The sequence below is a fragment of the Eschscholzia californica genome, unplaced genomic scaffold, assembly GCF_041429995.1.
Source record: "Eschscholzia californica isolate CP2 unplaced genomic scaffold, dmEscCali1.0.p SCAF_5, whole genome shotgun sequence".
NCBI classification, from domain to species: Eukaryota; Viridiplantae; Streptophyta; class Magnoliopsida; order Ranunculales; family Papaveraceae; genus Eschscholzia; species Eschscholzia californica.
The window spans coordinates 43,461,814-43,488,962 of NW_028238472.1; the positions used below are offsets into that span (position 1 = coordinate 43,461,814).

General features: G+C 35.4%; 3 protein-coding genes across 3 annotated transcripts; 1 reads left to right on the forward strand and 2 right to left on the reverse strand.

Moving 5' to 3' along the window:
• Window positions 1-8,338: 8,338 nt before the first annotated feature.
• Window positions 8,339-9,452, forward strand: LOC147539458 (photosystem I reaction center subunit XI, chloroplastic-like). The gene is made up of 2 exons (XM_086644011.1): window positions 8,339-8,620; window positions 8,857-9,452. Exons 1-2 carry the CDS (start codon window positions 8,453-8,455, stop codon window positions 9,346-9,348), a joined length of 660 nt encoding a protein of 219 aa, XP_086500137.1. The 5' UTR covers window positions 8,339-8,452; the 3' UTR covers window positions 9,349-9,452.
• Window positions 9,453-18,293: 8,841 nt separating this feature from the next.
• On the reverse strand, window positions 18,294-19,797 carry LOC147539459 (CRIB domain-containing protein RIC4-like). Its single transcript, XM_086641135.1, has 3 exons — window positions 19,358-19,797; window positions 19,123-19,224; window positions 18,294-18,639 (listed from the first exon to the last, which is right to left on the reverse strand). The coding sequence occupies exons 1-3, from the start codon at window positions 19,479-19,481 to the stop codon at window positions 18,332-18,334; spliced, it is 534 nt and encodes a 177-aa protein (XP_086497261.1). The 5' UTR covers window positions 19,482-19,797; the 3' UTR covers window positions 18,294-18,331.
• A 2,032-nt stretch (window positions 19,798-21,829) lies between these two features.
• LOC147539460 (GDT1-like protein 4) lies at window positions 21,830-26,073 on the reverse strand. Its single transcript, XM_086641134.1, has 9 exons — window positions 25,283-26,073; window positions 25,107-25,175; window positions 24,832-24,987; window positions 23,956-24,054; window positions 23,660-23,732; window positions 23,242-23,330; window positions 22,877-22,960; window positions 22,646-22,705; window positions 21,830-22,192 (listed from the first exon to the last, which is right to left on the reverse strand). Exons 1-9 carry the CDS (start codon window positions 25,364-25,366, stop codon window positions 22,004-22,006), a joined length of 903 nt encoding a protein of 300 aa, XP_086497260.1. The 5' UTR covers window positions 25,367-26,073; the 3' UTR covers window positions 21,830-22,003.
• Window positions 26,074-27,149: the final 1,076 nt, after the last annotated feature.

Here is a 27,149-nt window from a genome sequence, read left to right on the forward strand (position 1 = left end):
ATACCCTCGTATTTGTCTAGTCTGTGACGCGTGAAGAGAAAAAATAGATTTGAATAAAAAAGATGGAAACCTCATTTTTATAACAAAAGGCGAAACGCCTAAAAAAGAAATCGTCATCCATCCGATAACCAAAAACCTCCATAATAAATTTGTTGAAAGTTTTCATAAATATTTTGAATCAAACCTTTCGCCCTTCCTATAAATTTAGAATTTTTAAGATAGAGAAAAATGTTAAGATATCCCACATTGGTTGTGGAAGGACATAAATTTTGTTAATGAGTCTGTAAGAAGCCATACCTCTCGAGCTAACTTTTGGTGTGAGAGTCTCAAGACGACCTAACACTGGTATCAAAGCCCAGATCATAATAAATCTCGGCCCAATAACTATTGAAGTTAAGAGCCAATGTGTGAGGGGGAGATTGTTAGGATAATCTTACATTAGTTGTAGAAGGGACAGAAAGTGTGTAAATGAGTGTGGAGAAGCCTTACCTCTTGAGCTAGCTTTTGGGGTGAGAGCGGCCTAATACCACCCAACAAAAAGACACCGCTAACTCAAATGAAAAATTAAACACCTCCCATCAATTTGAGATAGTGTTTAACATTCATTCAGAATATATGAGTGTTAGAATATTTAGTACCACATTGCCCAATAGATAAAACTTCTCTCCTATGTAACTCCTTATAAAGACTTATGTAATAGCTTAGGAAATCAATACAAATCAATACATTTCTCTATTTCTTACATGGTATAAGAGCTTCTAGGTTTCTTTCTTGGGTTAGTCAATAGAGTCTTCCGCTTGCCGGCGGCGGTAGTCCCATTAATGGCTACCGTCCGCCGGGCTTTTATCGGTTTTTAGTTCAAGTTTAGTGTTTTTTTTTTTTCCTTTCCAATAAGAGTAGTTCTTTTCTATTGTTGAAATCTAATCATTCTTCAATACTTTTCTCAATAGTATTTGAAGATGATGAAGATTAACAAGAAGATGAAAGATCCAAACAAGAGTGATTTGTTGAAGAAATCACATGATATACACTTCAATGATCTCAAACAATTCAAATGTCAAGTCCTCCACAACATCAAATCTATGTGTATCCATGGTCCATGAAGTTATATTTTGAGAGAAATTGGAAAGCTATTAGAGAGGGGGAAAAGAATTCATGGATTTCTTGTTAGAATAGTTATATACCCCATGTTTATCTTGAAACTATACTTATAGTTGTCCAAAATCTTGATTTCCAATATGATGCACATGAAGTGTTTGATAGAATGTATCAAAGGAATCATGCTTATTCTCAAAGATGGTTTTCTTTTTTTATATTTTGAAAACATGTTTGTGGGTTCTTTTTGGCAAAAGAGTTCATTCTCTTAGTTGATTTGCTCATACTTCTTGAATACAAGTTGAGAACTCTCAAGCTATTGTTCCTTAGCTTTCATAAGATCAAATGAAGAGGTGCTAAAAGAAGATTATAGAGAAGAATTGAAGTGGGCAAGCTCAAGAATGGTGATTGCTAGTGTTTGAAAGAGGATAAAATCACAAGATTAAAGGATTGTTTTTATATGGTGTAATATCCATGTGTGGAGCTATTACAACCACCATGGACCACTTTCTCTTTAAATAAGAGATAATACCTGGCAATGGTGCCTTTAGCTACCTCACATGACTCCTCCATGTTCAAATCAAGTCCAACATCTACAACTTATTTAGCAAACTCATGAATTTTTCACTAGCAAAAGTCATTAGTTTGAGGGGGAATGTTAGAATATATGAGTGTTAGAATATTTAGTACCACATTGCCCAATAGATAAAACTTCTCTCCTATGTAACTCCTTATAAAGACTTATGTAATAGCTTAGGAAATCAATACAAATCAATACATTTCTCTATTTCTTACATCTAACATACTTCTTACAATGAATCGAATGGTCCCGTTCCAAACGTGAAGGCTTCCAATAATTTTAGAGGCTTAAAATTGTGCATCAATTATTCGACTAAAACAAAGCTAGCTAGAGCCTAGAGGTGGTTAAATATTTATCTTGGTAGTAATTTTACTTGTTTCCCACTATCTTTTTTCACTATAAAAATGATTAGCCAGAAATTTAGAATCCACTTAACAAAGTGATCCTGAAAATAGAGGAAGAGATTTATTTTCGATATGATGGAAAGTAGTGTTTGAAGATATCATTGAAGCAATTGAGGATTTTGAACTTACCTACATCATGAAGGTCACAGAGAATGTGATGTATTTTGTTTTGGGTGGTGATATTGGAAGTATTAATCGGAAGGCATCAGGGTGAATTCATATCATGTCTCCACTCGATCTCATCATAGTCTTCAAGTTTTTTGGTTGGACAGGACATAATGTTGAAGGATATATTGGATCAACGAATTGATGTCTCTAGTGATTCTGCGACATAAGAAATCATGCATGTTTTTGAGTTAGTTGTTGTTTGTTTTTTTTATTTTTTTTTAGATCTGAAATTTGAATTAGGACTTTATTCAGATTTCAGATGTTTGTTTTGAAATTTAAGAAAATCTGAAAATTCGGATTAATTTGGTTCCCGTCTGAATCGGCTTAAAAGGAGGCCACTTGTTTCAGACTTCAAAACAAGTCTGAATTAAATATCAAAATTCTGAAATGTGTGAAATGACCTTTTATCCCCCTGTAATTTACAAAAATTATGTCTCTTATTCAGATTTCATAACCCTAAAACCACCACCACCACCGTCCAAACCACCACACCATCGTCCAAAACCACCACCGTCCCCAGAATACTACCACGTAATACCACCACTGTTAGAAACCACCACCACCACTATTAAAACACCACCACCAAAACGAAGCAGATCGCAATTCCCACAACGAATCAGCACCACCCCAAACCTAGCCACCATCACAAACCTACCCATCACTACCATAAACCAAACCGCCACCACCACAAACCATACCACAACCACCACCACCAAATAAGATTGTTGTGTATTCAACAATAAATCTTTATTTTTCTCCTAAAAATCGAGTAAGAAAACCCTAACTATTATGTCACTTACAAGAAATGAAACATTTGGGGGTTTAAATGCGAACAAAAATACTTTTAGTTTCAACATAAACAACTCTTTTATACCTTTCAGAGAGTTGCTTCTCAACCGGTGGCAAGTTAAGAGGTGTTTCTCACCGGAACCGACACAACCCTAATTTTTTCAAGACAGAACCGTTGAAGTTTTCCTTTTCGAAACGGAACCCTAACAAAATTTCTTAGATAACCTAAGTTTCTCTCTATTTCAGCCGAAACTTTGAGAGAGAAGATGGAGCTTGAGCTTAAAATCAATTTGCAGGGAGAGAGAGAAGATGGTTTATTTAGAGAGAGAGAGTGAGAAAATGATGCGTCTTCTTTCGACTAAAAGAGTAAAGGGTTGGTGGGTTTTGAGTCTTGGGTTAATAACCCAATCTGACTTGATGAAATTGCTCATTTTTTGGGCTGGAAATTTGGGAGGAAAAAAGGATCAAGATAGTATTGTCTCTTGTTTATGTAAATGAGGGTAATATTGTACTTTTACAAAGTGGGGTTTTTTTCTCACTAATATTTAAGATTGGGCCTCAGTCTCTATTAACCTCATATTTTGGGCCTTAGAATTACCGACCCTTCTTTTAATTAAGTTGATTTTAATCTGCTTTAAGTTTTATTAGGTGTATTAGGGGATTTCTTTTGTATCTTTTCTAGAGGGTTTTTTGTGCTTGTTGGTAGTAGAGCAGCCTGAGTGTCTTCTTCTTTCCCTTTCTCTCTATTAGTTACTAGTTTTTGGTTTTTACCAGCTTTTCAATTAGACCTATCACTGTTTTGGTTTTAGTTTACCTCTATTTCCCTTCTATTTTCTGTCTTTGTTGGATAACTCTTGTTTCTTGGTTTGTTGTTATTTAGGTTATCTCAGTTTAGTTGCCCTCCCACTTGTTGTCCTTCTGTGTAGTCGGTTTAGTTGGTTTTGTGCAGGTGTTTTTATTATTTTCTTGCTAATTAGCTTCTTTGTTGCTGGGATCATCCGATCTCTGTTATAGTTTCATCTTTTGGATGATTATGTCGGTTGGTCCTTTTTTAGTTTAATTCAGTGTTCTGTTCTGGTGGAGCCTTTTTTCGATTCTCTGTTATTCCTCTTCTTTGTCTTGTGTTCTTTCTTGTCTTTTTTGGTTGTCTCTGCTAGTGTCATCATGCATCATAATACTCCTCCTCCTAATGACATCTCTATCCTGACGTGGAGCGTGAGAGGATGTGAAAATTACACGAATCGTAAGCATCTTTGGAACTTGATAAATGAGCATAAACCTGACATTATTTTTCTTTCCGATACCAAATGTATGAATGTGAACCTTAACAAGCTTCTCAACTTGAGCAACATTTATGACCACAAGGCTGTAGACCCCATAAACAAAGCAGGGGGTCTAGCCATGTTCTGGTCTAAAGTCATCCTTAGACTTTGTGCTGTTAGATAATAACATTCTCCACGCTACGCGCACTCAAACTCAGACCCAATTTAATTTCTACATCACTGAATTTTACGGGTGCCCCTATAATAATAACAAAATGCATCCCTGGAATACTCTGGTCCATCATATTCCTAATTACACCACTCCTTGGGTGGTGATAGGAGACCTGAACTGTATTTTACACCCCTCTGAGAAAGTGGGAGGGAATGTAGCGCAACCGGTCCAGTTGACCAAAATTAATCAAACCATTAACAATTTGGGCCTGCAAGATATTGGTTTTTCAGGCCCTCCTTTCACGTGGTCTAACAAGCAATTTAAGGGCAATCTCATACAGGAAAGGTTAGATAGGACTTTAACCAACCATAATTGGCTTCTAGACTTCCCGGCCTCTCAAGTTACTCATCTCCCCAATCTTGGATCGGATCATAATCTCATTCTCCTCACTACTAAAACTAAATCCAATCTAGGTAAAAAGCCTTTCAAATTCATTCGTACCTGGATGTCCCATCAAGGGTGTGCCAAATTTATCAGAAACAACTGGAATCAAATTCCTAATCAAATCCAGCATAAGCTTAATTTTCTAGCCATCCAACTCTTCAAATGGAACAAAACTGTTTTTGTGCACCTGGAATCGAAAATTAAACAACTTACCAGCGACATCCAAAATGTCAAAGATCATGATACCTTTAATGAAATCAATACTCAGCTTGAGAAACTATTCCTTCAGCAAGAAAGCCTCTAGAAAGAAAAATCCCGCATTTTCCAAAATAAATTTGGGTGATCGCAACATCAAGTACTTCCATGCTAAAGCTATTGCGAGAAACAGAAAAAACAACATTAGCTCCATCACGAGAGAGGATAATACTTGGACTAATGATGAGGCAGAGATTGTTAATATCTTTGCCCATCACTTATCCAATATTTATACTTCTGTAGGGTCCTCTATTTCTAAAAATCTTCTCAACTGCTTTCATTCCCAGATTGACAGTTCTCAAAACCTCACTCTTGTCGCAATTCCTCCGGAAGAAGAAATTCCTAAAGCTGTTTCTCTCTTAAACCTGATGTGGCCCCTGGTCCGGATGGATACCCTCCTTTCTTTTGCCAATCCAACTAGGACACTATCAAATCTGATCTCTCTGCCATGGTCATAAATTTCTTCCAATCAGCTTGTCTTCCCTCTCAATCCAACCACACTCACATCTGTCTTCGTCCCAAAACCAAGACACCCCAAATCCTTGGAGATTTCAGGCCCATTAGCCTGTTGAACACCATTTACAAAATCATCACCAAAATCTTAGCTAACAGGCTTAAAAACCTCCTTCCAGAGCTTATTTCCCCTTTTCAGGCAGTCTATGTCCCTGGAAGAGAAATCATGGACAACATTCTGATCAGCCAAGATATTATCTACTCCTTTAAGAAATGTCGAGGTTCCAAAAGCTATTTCAGTCTCAAACTCGACATGTCCAAAGCGTTTGATCGAACCGAATTGAGCTACCTAGAAAACATCATGTCCCAAATGAACTTCTCCAATCAATGGATCCAGCTCATTAAGAGCTTCCTGAGCTCCTCTTCTATGGCTATTTTAATTAATGGTCACCCTGGCTCCACTTTCGAGGTCAGCAGAGGCATTCGTTAGGGTGACCCTTTTCTTTTTGCCTTGGCCATGGAAGGGCTTAGTCGAATGCTAGAAAGGAATAACAACCCTAATCAGTTTGATGGGTTTCCGATTCCCAACTCTGATATTAACATCAAACATCTGTTCTTCGCTGACGATTGTATTATCTTCGGTCCTAACACATTGGAGAACATTCACAATCTTAAGCAAATTCTCGCGGAATTCAGCCTTGCTTCGGGACAAATGATTAACTATGTCAAATCAACAATCTTTTTCTCCAAGAATTCCCATCCGAAATTCAAAAGAATGACCATTCATAATCTTAAAGTCCATCAATCCTCTTCCCTGGAAAAATATTTAGGCACTCATATAGTAATTTCCTCTATAGTAGCAGTTGTTCTCCGATACCAAATGCAATGCTTTGTCATTTTAAAAGGCATAAGTAATAGCATCGAGACCCTGCAAAGGGCCTTCTGGTGGGGAAAAACCAAAAATATTCATACCATCAACTGGGCGGCGATCTGCAAACCGCGTAAAATGGGGGGTCTAGGATTTCGATTTCCTCACATTGATAATCAAGCATTTCTTAGTAAACTAGTGTGGCGGATGATAAAAAATCCCCATGATCTTTGGGCCAGAATTCTGTAAGCCAAATATTTCCCCAAATCCCCAAAACCTAACCTCCCTAAATCTAACCATTTTTGGCCTTGGAAGTCCATTCGTAAGCATTATGATCAAGTGGATAGTATTATATTTTGGGGCGTTAACAAAGGGACTCGGGTTAACATCTGGCTAGACAACTGGATTCCCAATCACCCGCCTCCTATTCAGATGTTAGAAATGCTAATGTAGTGTGGGTTAGTCAGTTAACTACGAATAATGCCTGGAATCTAAACATTATTAATAATTAATTTACCACTAAAATTAAAAATGCTATTATGAGTATTAACTTGCAGGCAGATGCAGAGGACACAACTAGATGGCCTTTAACCAAATCAGGTAATTACACTGTTAAATCGATGTATCATCATATTCGAACCAATGGCAATGAGCATAGTAACGATACGGTGGAATGGAATCATATATGGAACATGAATATTATACCACGGTTAAAATCGTTCTATGGAAATGTTGCACCAATAGTTTATCAGTGAGAAATAAAATAGGTGAATTTATTGGTAATATATGCTCTTGTATAAATTGCGATACTAACGAAACTATAGATCATGTGTTGCTACAATGTCATTATGCCAAAGCGGTTTGGTTCTATTTTCAGGTCCGGACGGATCATATACAGTCGGTTAAACTATGGATCCTTCTTTGGAAGGATCTGGATGAGGATCTTACAAATTTGTATGCTAAATTATTATGGTTTATCTGGAAAGCGAGATGTGAGGCTTGCTTCACATCCTGAAAACAATCTTCAACGCAGGTTATACAAATGACCCAAGCTTCGATAATAGAACCATTAAAAGTATCCACGAAGATCAAAGAACCAAAGCATAAAAAATGGAGCCCTCCATCGACACCATTTCTAAAAATCAACACTGACGCCTCTTTTACTGATTTATCTGAGCCAGTAGGATTGGATGTGTTATTTATGATTCAGATGCCAACTTCATTTCAGCTCTTGCAGATACTACCAGAGGTCAAAATGCGGAAGAATGTGAATGTTTGGCAATCAAACATGCACTTATGTGGATGATAAATCTCAAGATATCTCACGTGCATATAGAAAGTGATAATCTGCATATCATCTCATTTCTGGAGGATCAAAATTTTCACCACCCAATGACAATCCAGGAAACATCTGTTCGAAATATTACAACTGAAGGACAGATTCACCGAGTCGAAATTCTCCCACATTCCTAGAGATTACAACGTAATAATGGATGCATTGGCTAAATGGGGGAAGAAGAATCGCCAGAGGAAGATTTGGGACGCCTTGCCTACTTTTATTTCCAGTACAGTTTAGTTTCCTTCTATTATCTTAACAAAAACAATATATAATTCCTTCCTCTTTAATTTGTTCTCCCTAATATTTGATGTGCTCTGCGTTTCCTTTATAGTCTCGTTAGGCTTGCCCTCTCTAACTAAAAATTCTAATTCCACCCCTGCACAAAGATACAACTTACAAGCAAGAAATCAACTCTTGGAGTGGCTATAGGTAAAGCCACGTGGCACGTTATTACTGGTTGTTTAACAATTTTGTTGGATAAGAGATAAGGTCACAAAAACCAGTGAACCAATGAAAGTGCATAAATTTAACACCTCAATCTATGGGCAATATTAGTTTAGGTCCTATTTGGAAGAAACCCAAAGAAAAAAAAAAGATCAATATTTTGAGAACATCAAGTGAGAATGGCAGCTTCAGCCATGGCAAGTCAGCTTAGGACCAATTTTACTTCATCAAACATTACAAAGGGATTGGTTTCTCCAAAAGGCATCTCTAGTTCACCATTAAGGCTCTTACCTTCTTCTCCTAGGAGAAACCCTAGTTTTACCATCAAAGCTGTTCAAACTGATAAGGTGAGATGACATACGTTTACCGTTTAGAAGTTTAGATTGATATAATCTTGTTCATATTTTTTTTAATTAAGTTGTCAGTATTTTTCGACCAATTTAGTGTCGTGTTTGGCGATGATTTTTTTTTCATTTTGATAGTAGATATAGTAATTTTGGTGAGCTTACACATACATAAACTTGTCTATAAATATGTAAACTCTAGGAAAATTGATGTTATTTTGTTGGGCCTAATTTTACAGCCAACTTATCAAGTGGTTCAACCCATTAATGGAGATCCATTCATCGGAAGTCTCGAAACACCAGTGACATCTAGTCCTTTAGTGGCTTGGTACCTCTCGAACCTCCCCGCTTACCGGACGGCAGTTAGCCCACTTCTCAGAGGTATTGAAGTGGGTTTGGCCCATGGGTTTCTCCTAGTAGGCCCATTTGTTAAAGCCGGTCCATTGAGGAACACACCATATGCTGGTGGAGCTGGATCTCTAGCGGCTGGCGGGCTTGTTGTCATCCTTAGTATGTGTTTAACAATTTATGGTGTGGCCTCATTTAAAGAGGGTGAGCCATCGACGGCTCCTTCGTTAACTTTAACAGGGAGGAAGAAGGAACCAGATCAGTTGCAAACAGCAGATGGATGGGCTAAATTCACAGGAGGGTTCTTTTTTGGAGGGATTTCAGGTGTTATCTGGGCTTACTTCCTTCTCTATGGCCTAAACCTACCTTACTATGTTAAGTAAATTGACATGTCTTTTGAATTGTATAATATAATGTGATTCTCCTTTTAAGTTAAAAACACATGATATTTGTAATTAACTATGAATTGATTACTTGATGACTTTAATTTGTGTATGTGTACTTTTATGCACTCTTAGGCCTTAGCATTTAAAATGACATGTTTGAAAGTTTAGTTATTTCGAGTGAGAGTGATTTATGTGTCGACTTGATGAGGAAAATATTAGGAACAAATCTATGAATGCATAATTAGAGTCTAATAATGAAGTTGTTGGAAGTCAACCTCCAGAAACGAAGGGAATTATAATCAACTTGAGTTATATTTTTATCTAGCGATGTCGGAAAAACACTACAAATATGTATATTCTACTGATACTGTGATGGGTCTGGTAATAACTCTCGTTACATTGAAGTCAATGTAAGGGTTTGAGCCCATAGGAGTAGAGGTAGACCCAAGCACACAGTAGAAATTCTATAAACTTGTACTTGATTGTTTAATAAACCCTCTAAGATAATATTTTTGGCCGGTCCCGATTCGAAGATAGGGTGCTAGATTAATAGTTCCCTGAAATTTTAAGATATTATATATTTTTTTATAATTTCTATAGACCCCGTATAAAATATAAATTAGTAATTCCTTATATACTATTAGATGAATGAATTACTGTTACGAAGGTTTCTTGAAAAATGACTCAGTTGTCGTTTGTTTTTTGTTGAAATCAATCTCACTTTGCATTCATCTCTAATTTTTCTTAGGGTTTTTTGGGCTTACCCCCTCACAATTAATTGGTAATTGAGTTTACCCCCTTCTGTAATTGGTAATTGAGCTTACCCCTTGGACTTACTATTTGTGACAAAAACACAAAGGTTATGTTTGGCGTACGTGAAATAATTGTCACTACCAAGAAAAATTGTTCTTCAATATGATTCATATTAGGGATTCTACCTCATTTTATTGTTTGATTTGGTCAAGAATATAATTAGTAAAGATTGATTTTGTTTATATATTATTTACTTTCTGATTTTATTATCACATACCAAACATATCCTTACTAGTTTTGACAAAAATTCTAAATTCAAGGGGGTAAGCTCAATTACCAATTACTGAAGGGGGTAAACTCAATTACCAATTAATTGTGAGGGGGTAAGCTCAAAAAACCCTTTTTCTTATTAGTGTAAGAACTTCTGGTGTTGTTTTCTCATATCTCAACAAGAAATAAAACTTCATCAAAAAAAAAAAAAAAAAAAAAAAAAAACAAGAAATAAAAAAAAAAACAAGAAATCATTCAATGTGATTGTCGTTTTGATAGCCTCCTTTCTTGAGGGTCACACTATGTGATGCAGGGGCACCCGGCGTGGAGGCTTTTTCCATGACCAAACCGGACCATGGGCCAACCGGCCATGGAGAATAGTTTTAGGAAGTCCCAATTTTAGTATGATTATTAGAGAATTTAGGTTTAGGAAATTATGTTATTTTAGTATTTCCAATAATTGGAAAGGTCCAGATTTGAGTCTAGTTATTTAGGAAGTTGCAGTATTTTAATTATTTAGGAAAGTCTAATTCAAGTCTATCTAGGAAAGTCCAGAATCCTATAAAAGGATATCTAGTTTGTCCATTATTCTCATGTTGAAGAGAAAACCCAATCAAGTTTAATCGAGTTTGCAGTTATTTAGAGTTATTTAATCGTTACTTTATCGTATTTTATCGTTCTTCGTATTAGTTTATTTTATTCTTAAATTCCGCTGCGTTCTACATCATGTGGTATTCAGAGCCACCAAAGTTTTTGGTTAATGATTCTGGAAATTTTTTTCCAGACCAGTTACATCAGTATCAATCGTATTATATTCGTCAAGATGATTATATTCAATCAAATTATACTCATCAAGAGATAACGAATCAATGCTCATGTTCTTCATGTTTATATGCGAATAACGACTCGTACAATTATCATTGGAATCCGGGAGAAATCGAACGAGAAACCCCTCCACAACCGTATTCATCATCACCGTCACCACCCCCACCATTGTCTTATACAGCTTCACATACATATTCTTCTTCTACACCACCTCCGTACTCTAATCATTCACCACCGCCGAATTCACCACCGTATTCATCATCACCGTCAACACCCCCACCATTGTCTTATACAGCTTCACATCCATATTCTTCTTATACACCAACTCCGTACTCTTATTATTCACAACCGTGTTCACCGCCTCTACCATCTTCGGCACCGCCACCACCAACACAATCATCTTTTCTTTACTACTCACCACCTCCACCACAACCGTGTTTTTCAGAGAAGGTTCTATCCCTAAAGTCCGATTTGGATAAGATACTACATAATTGTAACGACGTCAAAACAATACGTCAACCATCTTCCTCGTCGATTATATCTTTTCCTCAGGAAAAAGAAAAAGAAAAGTATGAAGAAGTTAAAGAAGATGCTCAAGAAGAAGTTGAAGTTAAAGAAGAAGAAGAAGAACATGAAGAAACAGAAGATGACTATCTAGATGAAGAAGGTCCACACGTTGAACTCGAGGATACTAGAGACCAAACACTTCCTCATATAACCATATCTGAACAAACCTCATCGTTGTCTACTTTTCAACCGACAACCAATACGTCAGCTCCAACACAAAACCTAGAAGGAAACCCTAAACAATTTCAGTCCAACATTGAACCCTCATCTTCCATCCCATTAACAATGGTGAATCGTTCTCTTTTTCCATCAATAAAGAAGGAAACCCTAATTTTCTTCCATCATTCTGCTCCATCTTTACGAATGGCACCTCCCAACACGATGATGAATGCAGTTTCTTCCACTATCAACAACAAAGACGACAACAACAAATTCAAGAAGAAGAAGAACAGTGAAGGTATTGTTATTATTCCATATCTTTCTCCTATTAACAGTAGTGGCAGTGATGTTATTGTTCATGAAGATACAATTGTATATGAGATACTAACCAGATTACCAGTCAAATCCCTTCTTCGTTTCAAATCTGTCCAGAAAAGTTGGAACTCTATTATTCAAAAAGATGAAAACTTCATTGATTTACACCTTTCCAGATCAAAATCACGTAAACCTAATCCTTATTTAATCGCTACACTACCAAATCAAAATTATAAACCAGAATATGATGGGGACATCTTCTTGACATGTGACTTATTTGAAGATTTTTATAAAGAAGGAAAAACAAGAGCAGCAACAGCGGCCTCCATTCAATTTTACAACATAAGGAAAGCAATGTCATTCTATCCTCAAATAATAACAAACTCCATTAATGGCCTGATTTGTTTTATTGACTCAAGGTTTGGCTGTACTCCTTGTTTGTACAATATCAGTACTCGAGAAGAATCACCACTGGTTAAACCAATGGTAGTAAACAAAGAAACATATAGTAACAATTTACTCATCTCACAATCAAACTATCAATTTGGATACGATCCTGCTTGCAGTGAATACAAGTTGGTTGGTTTACATCAATTTTATACCTTAGATAAGAGTATATCATATAGTGTTTGTGAGGTGTTGACAGTTTTAGTCGCTAGAGTCGGGAGAGAAGACAATTGTAATAAGCTTAGTAGATGGAGAAGGATCAATGAAGTGACACCTTATTTTGTGGCTGCTGGCTGTCCTTCGGTTTATGTTAGTGGTTCTATATATTGGAGCACTAGAGCACTTCTTTTGGGTGCAAATGATCGACGTGCATGTATAATTGCATTTGATGTTGGAAGTGAGAAGTTCAGAACTATTTCAATCCATAATTTCATACTTCAGCCTAGAGAATATGGTAAGGATGTAGCTACACATGAACGCCAACGTCCCCCTTTTCCGTATGTTGATTTATTGGAAGTAGACCGACGTGTAGCTCTTCCAACTATAATTGATTCAGTGGCACATGAGATTGGAATTGAAGTTGACGCTTTTTGCCAAATTCGTCTCCTTCAGATTCAATGTAAAAATCGTTCGAAGTGGGAATTACGAATCGCCATGGCAGAATTCAGCATATACGGGCGGCTCACATTATTTTCTTCGTCGAAACGGTTCGGGACGAACCTCGTGGGAGAAGGGGAAGCTGATGCAGGGGCACCCGGCGTGGAGGCTTTTTCCATGACCAAACCGGACCATGGGCCAACCGGCCATGGAGAATAGTTTTAGGAAGTCCCAATTTTAGTATGATTATTAGAGAATTTAGGTTTAGGAAATTATGTTATTTTAGTATTTCCAATAATTGGAAAGGTCCAGATTTGAGTCTAGTTATTTAGGAAGTTGCAGTATTTTAATTATTTAGGAAAGTCTAATTCAAGTCTATCTAGGAAAGTCCAGAATCTTATAAAAGGATATCTAGTTTGTCCATTATTCTCATGTTGAAGAGAAAACCCAATCAAGTTTAATCGAGTTTACAGTTATTTAGAGTTATTTAATCGTTACTTTATCGTATTTTATCGTTCTTCGTATTAGTTTATTTTATTCTTAAATTCCGCTGCGTTCTACATCACTATGGTAAAACTTTTATTGTCATCTTCATCATCTTTATCAGTTCCAATAACGCTCTAAATACTTTCTTCATCAGTCAACAACTTTAAGATGGAAAGCCGCAAGAAGTAGAATAAGGTGACAGATTGATGGGTCTTTCAAATTAGGCCCTTCATTTGATACATGTACCTAAAATATCGTACAATAATTAAGTAGAAATGTAAAAGGTGTTTGTAAATTGGATATTTCAAGTAACTTAACAAAAAAAATTTGGATATTTCATTATAAATTAATAATCGTTAATCTATTGATTAATTAATAACTATTTCAATTAATAAATTTTGATGGTCCCATGAGTATTAATTTATGGAGATTCTAGTGTACTTGTAACCTAAAGGAGATTAAGACCATCTTCAAATTGAGGTAAAGATATGGGTCCATGGGTATATAGACCAAAATAATGTTAAAAAACGGTTTATGATCCAATCTTCCCAAAATATGGATATTTAGTCCTTTTACATTATGGACATAAAAACCCTCACTTTCTAAACACAGAACCGTCAATGTCCCACGCTCAAATTTCGCGCGTTTTGGAAAGATAGATTTGGGCTTGATTTGGGGGATTTCTTAGGAAAAAATAGATTGAAACTAATCATAATTTCTCTCTTCTCTAAACAGATTTGGAAATCAAATTTTCTCTTTCCTATTATCCGAATCGATCAAAAATCAAAATTCTAACCAAAACAAAACGCCATCACCACGGATATTTCCAAATCAATTTTCTCTCTCTTCTTCACAGATTTGGAAACCAAATCAATTTTCTCTATCTTACTATGTAAATTTTTTTTCGATTCAAATCAATTTTCTCTCACTTAACTTTCAGATTTGGAAAGAGTATATTTTCTGGGATCACTTTAGCATGATTTGGGGTTAATATACAAACCATATATATCACTTTCTCTCACTCAACTTTCAGATTTGGAAATAGTATGTTTTTCTGGGGACATTAAAGCAATATTTGTTTTCGTTTTTACTCATACATAAATACACATCGAATACAAATTATGAAACAAATACGTAAATTATGTGTTATTTATGACAAAGAAACCATCATTTGTCATGTATACAACGTAATTTATCAAATGTATGTGGGTCTTGTTCAATAAATTACACATAATTTCTTTTACATTACACATCGTTTACATTCTGTTACTAAAAAAACTTACAAAATCTTCTCTGGTTCAAAGATGGTGCTCATCCATGTACTCTCCATTTGTAGTCTTGAGCAGGACAAACAACAGTTACACTATATTGTCGAAGAGCATATCCAAATGCTTTTGCACCACCAGGAAACAACTGACCAACTTCAGTAAATATTTTATTCGAGCCATCAGGTTTTAGTTTCGTTGACTTACTTTGATTTGATGATTTTGTTTGAAATTCCATCTGTTATATCAAATCTACACACATAAATACAAATACATTAAAAAAAATCATATATTGTATTATAAACTACATGTACAGTTCTGTAAACCATGTATAATGTTTGTCACATTTTGACAATATTTGAAGGTTTTGAGTAGTTTGGTAAGCTTAACAAGGCTACTGTTTTGTGTGAAAAGTACGCGTAATGGTAAATAAATAATACATAATTTATGTGCACTTATACGATGTTTTAGAATTTATTATAAATTATCTATAATGTATAACAAATTACGCGTATTTTACATAATCTCATAAAAACGTAGTTCGGAAGATGTTTGCGTAATGTACTAGAAAGTATGAAAATTTACTCTAAATTACCTATATTGTATATTTTGTTATGATAAAGGTACGAAATAACACCTGGTTTATAAAATTGTACGAAACCAAAGATCTGAGGTGAAGAAATATCAGAAAATCAAGAATCTTAAACCTAAATCTAATGAAAAATGATACTCCCTCCGTCCCAAATTAAGAGTCCCATATTGGTAATCCAATTTATTTTCATATTTTTTCTTCTTCCAAATTTACCCTTATTTATTTGACAACTTTTCTTGAAGCAATACAAGAATTATAATTTCCATTCTAGAAATACATGTAACTTTTCTTGAAGTAATTAACTTTTCTTAAAGTAATTGAAATATTCCAAAGAAAAACCAACTTTTGTATTGGAAAATGTTAAATATCTTAATTAGCTTAATTAATGCACCATATATTAAAAGTATCAAAGAAAGGGTATTCATGGAAAAGTAAGGGATTTTATATGATATATTAGGAATGAGACTCTTAATTTGGGACATCCAAAAAAGGAATAGTGGACTCTTAATTTGGGACGGAGGGAGTATAATAATCGGATGAAAACAAAACATAATCGATTTGAAGGAATCAGTAAAGAAGGATTAAACATAAAAATCATAAACAGTTATGAATATCTTAGAGAGCAAATAAACAGCAAATCGAGTATGTTAATGAAAATAGTAATCAAAGTTAAACAAATTCAAACAAGAATTCTGTCAAAATTTGATGTTTTTAGAGAGAGAGAATATGATTCTTTAACCTGAGAAGCAATATTAGATCTTATCAATGGTTTGAACAAAGAGTTTCACAGTTTAAAACCTGATAAACAATGGAGGTTTTTAGACTGCTGCTGTAATGAAGATGAAACAATGGACGTTTGTACTGCTGCTGGTGAGTTTAATGGAGGTTTATTGGAGCTTTCGTTTTTAGAGAGAGAGAAAGTTTTCAGATATCAGTTACAGAAGATATTGAAGATAGTGGTTACTTTGAATTTAAACGTGATTTGAGAGAGATTGTGGAGATAAAAATGGAAAAAAGATATTTTGGATTTTAGAATGTAATCTAGGGATCTGTGTTTTCTCTCTAGATGAGACCAAATGGACTAGATATCCATTTATATTGTTTTTTGGTTTTGAAACCCTTTACATGATTATTGAGGACTATATCTGCTATTAGGACCCGTTTTTTGGGCTATATAAGCCCAAAAATTCTAAAGATATTCCTCCACAAGATTAAGATACCTCAATCCAAGAAAATATCGTAGAAAACCCAATCCTTCGTATCAAAACTTTACTTTCAAAATTTTTATTTATCCCTCCATTTTGGTCCCTCCCCCAGCCCTCCGCCGATGTGGCAACATATCATTTGAGTATATTTTCTCACAATTCTCTCTCCAATTGCTCCACACTCAAGTGACATGTTGCCGCATCGGCGGAGGGTTGAGGGAGGGACCAAAATTGAGGGATGAATAGAATTTCTCAAAGACCTTACCTACTAGTCTTTTTTACCTGGACAGTGTTAGACAAATCATCTCCAGAATAATTATGCCAATGAGATTATAATATATTTTCCATTCATCTTATCAATAAATTACAAATGATCTCAATGGCCTCACAAAATTCCACTAGTTGGACCACACCACTAAAACGATTGAATCGTTCTCTTAAATCATAAAGGGATTTTCGTTTTATACCTGATACTAGTATCCCTCACCCATCCTCCCCAAGTACCATTTGCCCAATTTAGGTTTCCTCCTTTCTCCAAATTTTTTTATCTTGAAGAAAAAAAAAACAACTAGAGGTCATGTCAACAACCCTTGATTGAAGTGGTAAGAAGTTTAGTCTTCCACTTACAATGTCAAGGGTTCAACGCACGCGGACAATTAAAAAAAAACTATTCACTCGGTATAACCTCTCATTCCCCGAAGATACTTCAATAATAACATCATGGGTGATGTTGGCTGACCCAAAACAACAAGACATATTAGTATTTCCGTAGAAGTCGTGGATGGGAGAAAGCTTGGACAGTCATCACTATAAAATCATTCATATGTTGGGTTTCTCCAGACGTGGTATTTGCAGTCTTCGAAATATGCCTCTCCATCAAATCTACCTATCCTTCCCTCCTATCCTTCTGTTACTCGAATTTGCATAGTTCCGGCCATTGGCCTCAACGGTGAATTTTGTCTCTTATATATGGATATTATTCGTTACTTCGTTAAAACATGTTATTAAGAGCCATACTATACAAGGTACCATGTTTGTTTAGCCCTTTGTTGCTCCTCTTTTCTTTTCCCACAACCGAGCACTTCGGCCCAAGCCGAAAGAAAAAAAGAAAACCGAAAAAATAGAGGTGTCTTGTGTCCATAAAACCTAGCAACATAACCCATCATATCCGTCAACAGTTGGTAGCCCAAGTGGTTCCAAGGTGTTGACATAAACTCCAGAAAGCCCTGGAGGTCCCAGATACGAATCCCGGAGAAGGTGGAATCTTTGGTTATTTGAATTGGGATTATTAGGATATAAATAATGTTGTTGGGCTTTACGTCATTGTCTAGTTGGGCTATAGGCCCGGTCTTGTTTGAGTTTGAGTAGGTGGTTATCGAGCTTATCAAATCTATGATGTATCAATGCCAAATGTAACAACTAACGTAGATCGTAGTCGACTTCCAAAAAAAAACCCCATCATATCCAATATATACATATATAATCAAAAGAAACATTATTCAACTACTAGTAGACTTTGGGTTATTAGTTGAAGGACCAAAGACAAGAGAAGGGGCTCTTGATGAACCAACATGGTCAGCATGTCTAGGTCTAGCCATGGCAAACTCAAATTGATTGAGAGAGAGAGAATTAGTTTGAGAAGAGAAAAGGTTGGTGGTTGTTGCATTGTTGTTATTAGTATTAGTAGTTGTAGTAGATCCATCCCACCCAATGTGTGTCACGTGTATCACATCAGTTGGAAACCCTATCTCTATTGTTATCTCTTCTTCTTCTTCTTCTTCCTCTTCCTCTTCATCATCTCTGTAAACTACAAACACACAAAAACATTATAATTAATGTACTTTGTATGTTTTAGTAACAAAAAGTTCTAAGTCGACTAACATACATCGATGTATATATCAAACTCATAGTAATGGGAGATAAATGTTCACACTCCATCTCGACCGCTTATTTAAAAATGTCTAACCAACCTACCCCATAGCTCTATAATATACTATACTAAGGGTAAATAGTTCTGCAACGCTAGCTAGTCTCGAGGATTAAGTTTGATAAGTCGACTATATGTACAGACATGACATGTCAATACATCTTACAGACTTTTGTCGTGCACCATAAGACATACATTTGTTTAAATGGCTAGAATTGCAAGATTACTCATTTATCGTCCGAGGATCTATGTTTAGAACGAACGATCTAGTAGTTTTAAACGGATGTAGGTACATAAGTATATAATACATAAATATATATAAGAAATTAATCCACAAACAATACAATTAGCTTAACAACTTACCAAATAATTGGGAGATAGTCTTGATGCTCTTGATCAACCTTGTTAAGGAGTTCTTAACTTTTATACCAGATGAGTTATCTCCTCCTCCTTCTCCTTGTACTCCTAAACAAATTCATCATAAAAGGAAAACCCACTAAGCCATGGAAATGAATAGAGAAGCCAAAACAAAAGTACATACAATCTCACTCATATGTGTTGTTCTTATAACAAACAAGCTGAGAGAGAGAGAGAGTACTAGTTATTGAAGATGGATATGCCTCATGTTTGGATTTCTTTGCGGAAGATGGGTTCCCGATAACGTCAATGCTTGATTGAGAAGTGCAGCCAATGGAGAAAGGAAGGACAACAAATCTTTCCATATTATTAATCTCTTGATGAGGATGATGATGAACAATTGAACATGAAAGAGATGAAGAGAAACATATGATGAGAAGGTAGTGATGGTAATAGATGTTTAGGGTATTAGGACAATCATGGATGTAAATGTAGTAAACTCTATTGGAGAGTTCTTTGGCTTTGTTATCAAGTTAGAATGACTTGAAAAGAGAAAATGTCTGAGCCACCTTAAAGTTTGGTGTGTGTTTGTGATATGTTTTCTACAGAGAGAGAGAGAGTGTATGTGTGTGTTAAGAAGAGGATTGAAGACCAGTTAGTTGGTTAAACTGCTCTCAACCTACTTAGTGCTGATCACAAGTCTAACTTATATCTTAGATTGGTGTTTGTTTGTTTGTTTTTTCTCTCATTGGCAATCTAATTATTATGATTCGTCTGACTCGAATGATCCAAAATCTAACCGAACCAACCATTCAGAGGATATCAAAAGTCAAACCAAAACAAACATTTTAAAATTTAGTTTGATCCAATTCAAATTTAGAGCTAGATTTCATATCTAATCTAATATATAGAAAAATACAATCACTACCTATGTCTCTATTAGAGCTCACAAGTACCTTTTCCTATGTCAATTGGAGCCCACAAGTAGCTTCTCTATTTCTAGATCTCCATCTAACTCTAATGTGGGCTCCTTATTGTACTTACTTTTGTTTTCTACACCAAACCACTTAACCCTTCTCTCACACCTTTTCCTTACTTCTTTCTTAACTTTAACTCCTCCATGGAACAATACTTGTGGAGTGTGGTAGAGTAAATCCCAAGGGAAATTCATATATTTAACAATAGTTGAAGAATTTGAGTCAAATATTTAACAATATCGGAAAATGCAGGAGTTACCTTCCCAACCATTACAGTTATCTCCAAAAAAAATGAGAGAATGTCAAAAATAATAATTGTTAATTGCTATAGCAATTTATATTTCTCGGTGGAAGTAATTATTATAGAAAAAACAGGCGTTACAGTGGTTACATAGAAAAAGAACATTTCTTATCTGAAAGGCAAAAGCGGTAACTGAGAAGAACAGTTAACAAAATTTAACTGTTGTTTCTTTTATAACGGTTGTTTTTCGCACATTTGGGTTGAGTAGGTTGGGGATCTAGCTATTCTTGTACTAGTGTCTCCAAATAAAATGTCCAAACCAAGACAAAACCAATAACTTTATCTTGTCTAAAAGACATTAAAAAAGTAGGAACTACTTCAAGCTTGATGCAAACTTCCCTTTTCTTGAGTCTTTTTTATGTACTTGCTGAAATTTCTATAAATGATTTCATTATTCAATTAGATTGTGACCTAATTCATTGCTAGAAAATAGAGGAATAGTGAAGCTGCACCACAAGAAGTTGCTTAAACTTTGTTTCCGTGATTAACTCATATCTAAACACAACCCCACCTACCCTGTAACATCCCACGCCCAAAATGTATGCACGACATCTTGGCGAACTACGAACGAGATTAAAATTCGACAGAGAAGGTAACACACTCACAAAGAAATTTCACGGACGAGATTATAATTTAACAGAGAATGTAACATACCCATAATAATATTTCCATGTACTGTCATTTACTGAGGTCACAACATCGTAAACAAAAAGGGAGATATTTCTACGAGATTAAAATTCGTCTTTTTTTTTGTAATGTGGTGGCGTGACTTACTTCTTTCTTCATAATACTCTTCCCTTGAGGCCCTTTGACCCAAAGGGAGGCATTGCTCGCTTGGCCCAAGATCCGCCCTAGTGGCGGCTTGGTGAATTCTTGATTCGTTTTTCACATATCTTTATGCAATTTACAAAGTGGCACGATGATTTTCTTTGTTTTGCCATAAGTCCATAACTTGAGAAATAAGTTCAATCCCCAAAATGATTTCAATAACTTATTGTTGAACATGTTAGTAAAACCTTATCTTTTTGTACCTATATTCATGACCATGATATATAACAACAATTTTATTTTTTTCTGCATTTTCCTTGTTAGTATACGACAATCAACTTTAAGAAGTAGGGCTTGTCCGATCATGAATTTACACCGTCACCAATTCGATTCTTTTCAGGATCACTAAAGTGTGAACCTACACTTTTAAGGTCTCGGTGCATTAGTCAAAAAAGTGTATCCAAGCTTACGCGAATTGTCACCATTTTTGAAAAAAAACAATGGTAAAATATTAAAGATATTGGAGAAGAGATTCCTCTTACCTATCCTTCCATAATCAAAATAACCAACAAATTCCAGTCAGTTAACAAGTTTCCAGTTCTGCTGATCGCAGAAAATATTTACGAAAATTTTCTGCATTTTTGGGCTTGGTGCCTAGACAAGAGTCTGAGAAGTGATACTATTTCATTGAAAAAATTGGGACTGTCATAAATGTGGAACAAAAACAGATGTAGAACTATCAAAGGATGTGATAATACAACAAAACCTTGAAAAAGAAACAGGAAGTGAAGACGTAAGAGCTTGTTCATTGAATTGTAGTAGTCTATAGTTGTGGCGAATATTATAGTGGAGGATAGAAGTATGATGATAAGGAAAAACCGAGAAAAAGCAAACCTCCGACTGTAGCGACTGTTCTTTGGGAGATCTTTGAAGCTAAAAGGCTTCCTCCCACTACTGCAATCGATGTACAAATTGTGTGCCCTAATGTAGCTCCTATAGCAACTCCAACTGCATCTTTGTGGGTGGCTAACTGCGGGATCAAGAAATTCAAACCTCATGTATTTGACGATTGTAGAAGAAGATAAACATGGAACAGAAACGTTTGTTGAACATTAGCAAGGACGTATTATGGGCAGTTATGCATTCATGTAAGGCCAAGCATTTGGGGTGCTGAAAGCGAAAGTTAATATTGGGACCTTTTATGTAAGTTGAAAAAAAACAAGAAATTGAGCCTCAGATACAATTTCATGTTGATATTGGTTAAAAAGACATGTCAATATTTTTTAGGTTTGGCCTACCTGTTCGAACCTTTGCAGAATACCAAGTAAGAATAGTTCGGAACATCTATTAAGCTACTATGACTTAACAGAAAACCATAAAGAGAAAACCCAAAACTTCATCGAGAAAGTGGTACGACGTATTAAAGTTGCAGTTATATGTAATTTTAGTATCACAGAAGAAATCAAAGGGAAAGAATTCATACAGCAATTGTTGCTATCTGGCTACGATCTCCCCATTCTGCTAGAAACGTCAAAACAAACGACTGCACAAGAAAGTAACAACAGTAGTTGAAAAACATTCCACAGAAAAAAAAAAAAAAAATCAGATTCACTGCTAAAGAAAATTACGTGATGAATTTTTCATCAAGGTAATCCGTGTAGTTGACCACAATGCATGATCCGAGATCTTAGATAAACAAATAGCAAGTTCGTACCTCCAGAAAGATGGGAGTAAAAAATCTTGATAATATGCGTCGATAAGTAGTTACTCTATGACCTGATTCCAGTTTCTCTTCTACCTGCAAATTAAGTCAATTACAGGGATTAAGAAGTAGAGATGTACATCCCGCATATAAAAAGAAATCGCCATTCAATAAAGTAGCCAAGACTTATATTTGCTGTTCTTTTTTTTTAATATGAATGTCCTATTGTTTTGATGCACGCCATTTTCGCTTTCAAATTACGAAAAACAAGAGTGTGAGATGCAATAGAAGGACAAAAAATTACAGACAGATAACCAAAATTAATTTCTACAACTCCAAAGACTTATGATATGCAACAGGTTTATGATACGACATACCTCCTCTATCTCCTTTTTCTGGGAAGCTTTTGAATCTGTTGATCTCCAAGCAATATACAGCAGACGCAATCCAAAGAATGCATAAAGAACTGCATATGACCCCAAATAGAGAACAATGATAAACTAGTAATCAAAGAAAAGAAGGGTATCTAAGCTGGACTCTGGAGCTATAACATCACACATGCCACTAAGGTTTGGTTATTCCTCTATACCTACTAGAATAGAATGAAGCACCTCAAGTCATGAGATACTTCCTTCAACTACGCAATCTTAACATATTCAAATGTGTTGTTTCACTCTTTGCATCAAAACGAAAATCGAATGACTTCTTTCGCAAAGATAAACTGGGCAGTCGAAGAGAAAAAATATAGCTTGTTGTACATAGAAAAACACTCAGTTGTAATGATTAAGACCATACCTGTAGCTGCACTGTTTGTGTGTTTCCTTGATATCAAATTAGGCACAATCCTGCCAAGTCCGGTGGAGAGTACCTAATTTGATAGTGAAAAAGGTTTAAGCTTCATGAATAGAGAGGAAGTCGATAAACTTCAGTGTAAGGTCAGAATCAAGTAGTTTGATGAAACAAGTCACATATCACCGTGTAAAAGCAATAGTTCAGAAATGAATTGCTAGATATATACCAGAAGATAGATTTTACCAGGAAATTGGAAAAAGAAAAGGAAACAAATCTTGTTAAAAAAAAATATAACTTACTGTCATCACTACCAAGGCAGAAAGTGCACCAGATAAAACAATTGACTTGGGGTGGCGCATTGCCATGAGGGCTGCGATTATAAATGTTTCATCTCCAATCTAGTAGACAATAGAACAATATCAGATCAAATAAAAGTATATCATATGAAGAAAGGCATGAAAAGGCAAGTCACAAACTGTATCATATTCCCTTCTCACTATAACAGATAAAACAATGCATCAATGTTTTATCTTTCATATAGCCAAATATGTATCATAAGCAACATAGAATTGAACTGACTCAATAATTTGAATCGCCGGGAATCCCTAAGAGAAACAATTTGACCTAAGACTAAGGAAATGATCATGTAACATTAGATTTATCTAACAAAAACTTGACACTAAATTTGAAATAACCAATGAAGTTCTGCATAAAATTCACTTGCCCAGGTTATAATAGCTACCAATTTACTACATTTTCTCACAAACAGAATAAAAGGGGATAACGGTAGCTATCCTTAATGGCCTCTTATGGGATGAATCTCAAAATTTTCAGAATATCATTATTGAAAGTGACAAAACTCATGAAATACAGTGGCAATCTAAAATACATATACAGAAAATAAATGAAATGAAACACAGGTTTGAAACAGTTCTTTTCCAATACACCAACAGGAAACTCAACACTCAAGCCGACAAGTTAGCCAAATGGGCAAGAAAAAAGAATATTTCCAAGACCTGGCAGAATGTTCCTTACTTTCTTGTCAAAATGTACTGTAATAAGTTTTTAATCCCATGTAATGACTCTTAATTTTAATATATATACTCAATTCAACAAAAAAAAAGAATAAAAGGGGATTAAACTCATGAATAAATTATATTGAGTGAGGGACAAACCTCGCTAACCAAGATAATCGATAAACTGGCGAAGAAAGCGTCAAGAACACCAAGACCAACTTCTGGAATTTCACCAAGCACAGTGTCCATAAGAACTGAATCAGGATCATTCTTGTCACCAGCAGAATCATCATTGTCAAGGGGGTCTAGAACTATCTGATCCCCAATAAATTCAGAATTAAAAACCAGAAAAAGAGTTGAAAATTGTTGCTTACCCAAATCTGAAAAAAGAAAATTCCAACTAAAACAGTCCTTAATCTTATGAAAATACTTACTTTACTTCGACGACCTAGGTCTTTAACAGATCCATTAGGTAATTCCTTGTTTTGTTCAACTTCAAGATCCTACAAAATTGAACAGATTATTATAGTAGTTAGTATTAAAGAACAATCAATGGTTGGATTGAACAATAATAATTCGAAGAAAAATCAAACAAAATAAAAGGGGTTACCTGAGCAAAAACAGATACTGGATCATGAGAAACGAAGAGGAAGATGAAGAGAATAATGTAACTAAGGCTTATACGTGAATCCATGAAAATTTCACACTAAATTCAAAATGTCCTAGTGAGAGAGAGAGAGAGAGACCTAGAATCAAATAAAAGGAATGTGGAATTGGGAGAGAGAGAGAGAGAGAGGAACTCCACTCTCAGAGTCTCTCAGTGCTCCTCTTGATATCTTTTCACGTTATTTCTCTAGTTGACCAAAGGACCAATGGAGGAAGATTTTAAGTTTCACCATTTTCCAAACCCCATGGTTCTGGTTTTGGGGCAATTCACTTTCTTTTCCAGGACACTACAGTCAATTGGAGTTGACTCCATTTTACCCACCATCACCATCTTTTTGTTTCATTTGTCAGCATTTTCACTACCACCTCCCTTTACGGCCACTATTTTCAACTATCACCACAAACATCTCTCTCATCAGAACCACCACTAGGGGTGAGCAACTGTCGATGGAACTGACTAGGCCGAATTTGGTCCAACTGAACTGAATTGTATTTAGGTCGGATGGAAGAATGTTGGGGTCGGTTCGGCCGAGAAACAGTTGTCGGAGGTGTTGGTGAAGATGAAGATTAGACGGTGAAACACAAACAAGTTGGCTTTTTTACTATAGTTAAATTTGATTGATCAAAATCTACATACCCCATACTCAAAGGTGGATGCCCAAAAGGGCTGAGTTTTTCTAAAGTGAGCTTTCGAAAAATACTTGATGAAAGCTTTTAGTCATTAATTTTTACATCAAATTCTAAATTATAACCTGAGGCCAATAAATATTCCTCAGTTTGGTTATAATTTCTTTTTTGTGAGATTGGACTCTAAGAGTCATTACATTTGAATGACATTGATACATCATGAATATTAGCGTCAATCACGACATCTTGGACTCTGAAGAGCATATAAAGATTCTCAGAGGGTTTCAAAGCCCTTTTGTTCTACTTTTAGGTTATTTGTTGCCTAAATGAAATAAGATAAATCTTGATGATAAATTACTTTCACTGAGACTTGATTCCAATACCTCATGGCCTTAAGGGAGAATGTCCAACCACTACACCAAAAAGTGGTGGACAGTTTGGTTATAATTATGTATTAAACTTGTGATTTTGCTTTCCCAAAAGGCAAAACTCTGTGACTTAAATATGAGAGCCTTTTCTCATATATGTTTTTTGAAATTAAATAATCTATATGCTCTCAAAGGGAAAACAAAGAAAAGATGTCAATAACCATGACAAAAAATTTTAAGTTTTGTTTGTGACAACTATTTTTTTTCTTCTTTTGGGCAGCTATGTTTTGATGAAAAGCTAATTTAATCCTGATAATATGTCTGGTCACTATTTCAACAGAATTCTAGCCGCCATAAGTGGCCGACAAGATTTAGCGAGAGAAAATTAAGCTCTTTTTCTCTCTAGATCCTTGTCGACAAGATTCAAAGAGAAAAAGTTAGTCAGTTTTTCTCTCTCAATCATGTCCGGCTATACATCCAGAGATTCAGTTGGCATAGTAGCCTAGCATAGGCTCATTTTCCAGGCAAATTATTTTCATTGCATGTTTGCCTACCTCTGGAGGTAACAAGTGTTATTATGAACGGAAGCTTCAAAACAAATTTTTACTTTTTGATAAAGAAGAGTTTTGAAGACTTAAAACCCACTTGAAAAAGATTCATCTTTTATTGCAATATCTTTAATCAACTGCCATACTCAATCCACTGCAATACACAAAGGCTCAAAGCATTACTTGGCTACGCTATGAAGCAGTACTTTGTCACAACCTATTATGGGCATTAAATAACCACTCAATATAAAATCATTTAAATCTATTC

Excerpts from the sequence above, each read along its gene's own strand:
- LOC147539458 (XM_086644011.1), top strand. The coding sequence starts at position 8,453 with ATGGCAGCTTCAGCCATGGCAAGTCAGCTTAGGACCAATTTTACTTCA. Across the intron at positions 8,621-8,856 it reads AAGCTGTTCAAACTGATAAG|CCAACTTATCAAGTGGTTCA; the intron begins GTGAGATGACAT and ends CTAATTTTACAG.
- LOC147539459 (XM_086641135.1), bottom strand. The coding sequence starts at position 19,481 with ATGGAAAGATTTGTTGTCCTTCCTTTCTCCATTGGCTGCACTTCTCAA. Across the intron at positions 19,225-19,357 it reads ATATCCATCTTCAATAACTA|GAGTACAAGGAGAAGGAGGA; the intron begins GTACTCTCTCTC and ends GAATTTGTTTAG. Across the intron at positions 18,640-19,122 it reads GACTATCTCCCAATTATTTG|TTTACAGAGATGATGAAGAG; the intron begins GTAAGTTGTTAA and ends GTGTGTTTGTAG.
- LOC147539460 (XM_086641134.1), bottom strand. The coding sequence starts at position 25,366 with ATGGATTCACGTATAAGCCTTAGTTACATTATTCTCTTCATCTTCCTC. Across the intron at positions 25,176-25,282 it reads CAGTATCTGTTTTTGCTCAG|GATCTTGAAGTTGAACAAAA; the intron begins GTAACCCCTTTT and ends TCAATTTTGTAG. Across the intron at positions 22,706-22,876 it reads TTACTCCCATCTTTCTGGAG|TCGTTTGTTTTGACGTTTCT; the intron begins GTACGAACTTGC and ends TTTCTTGTGCAG.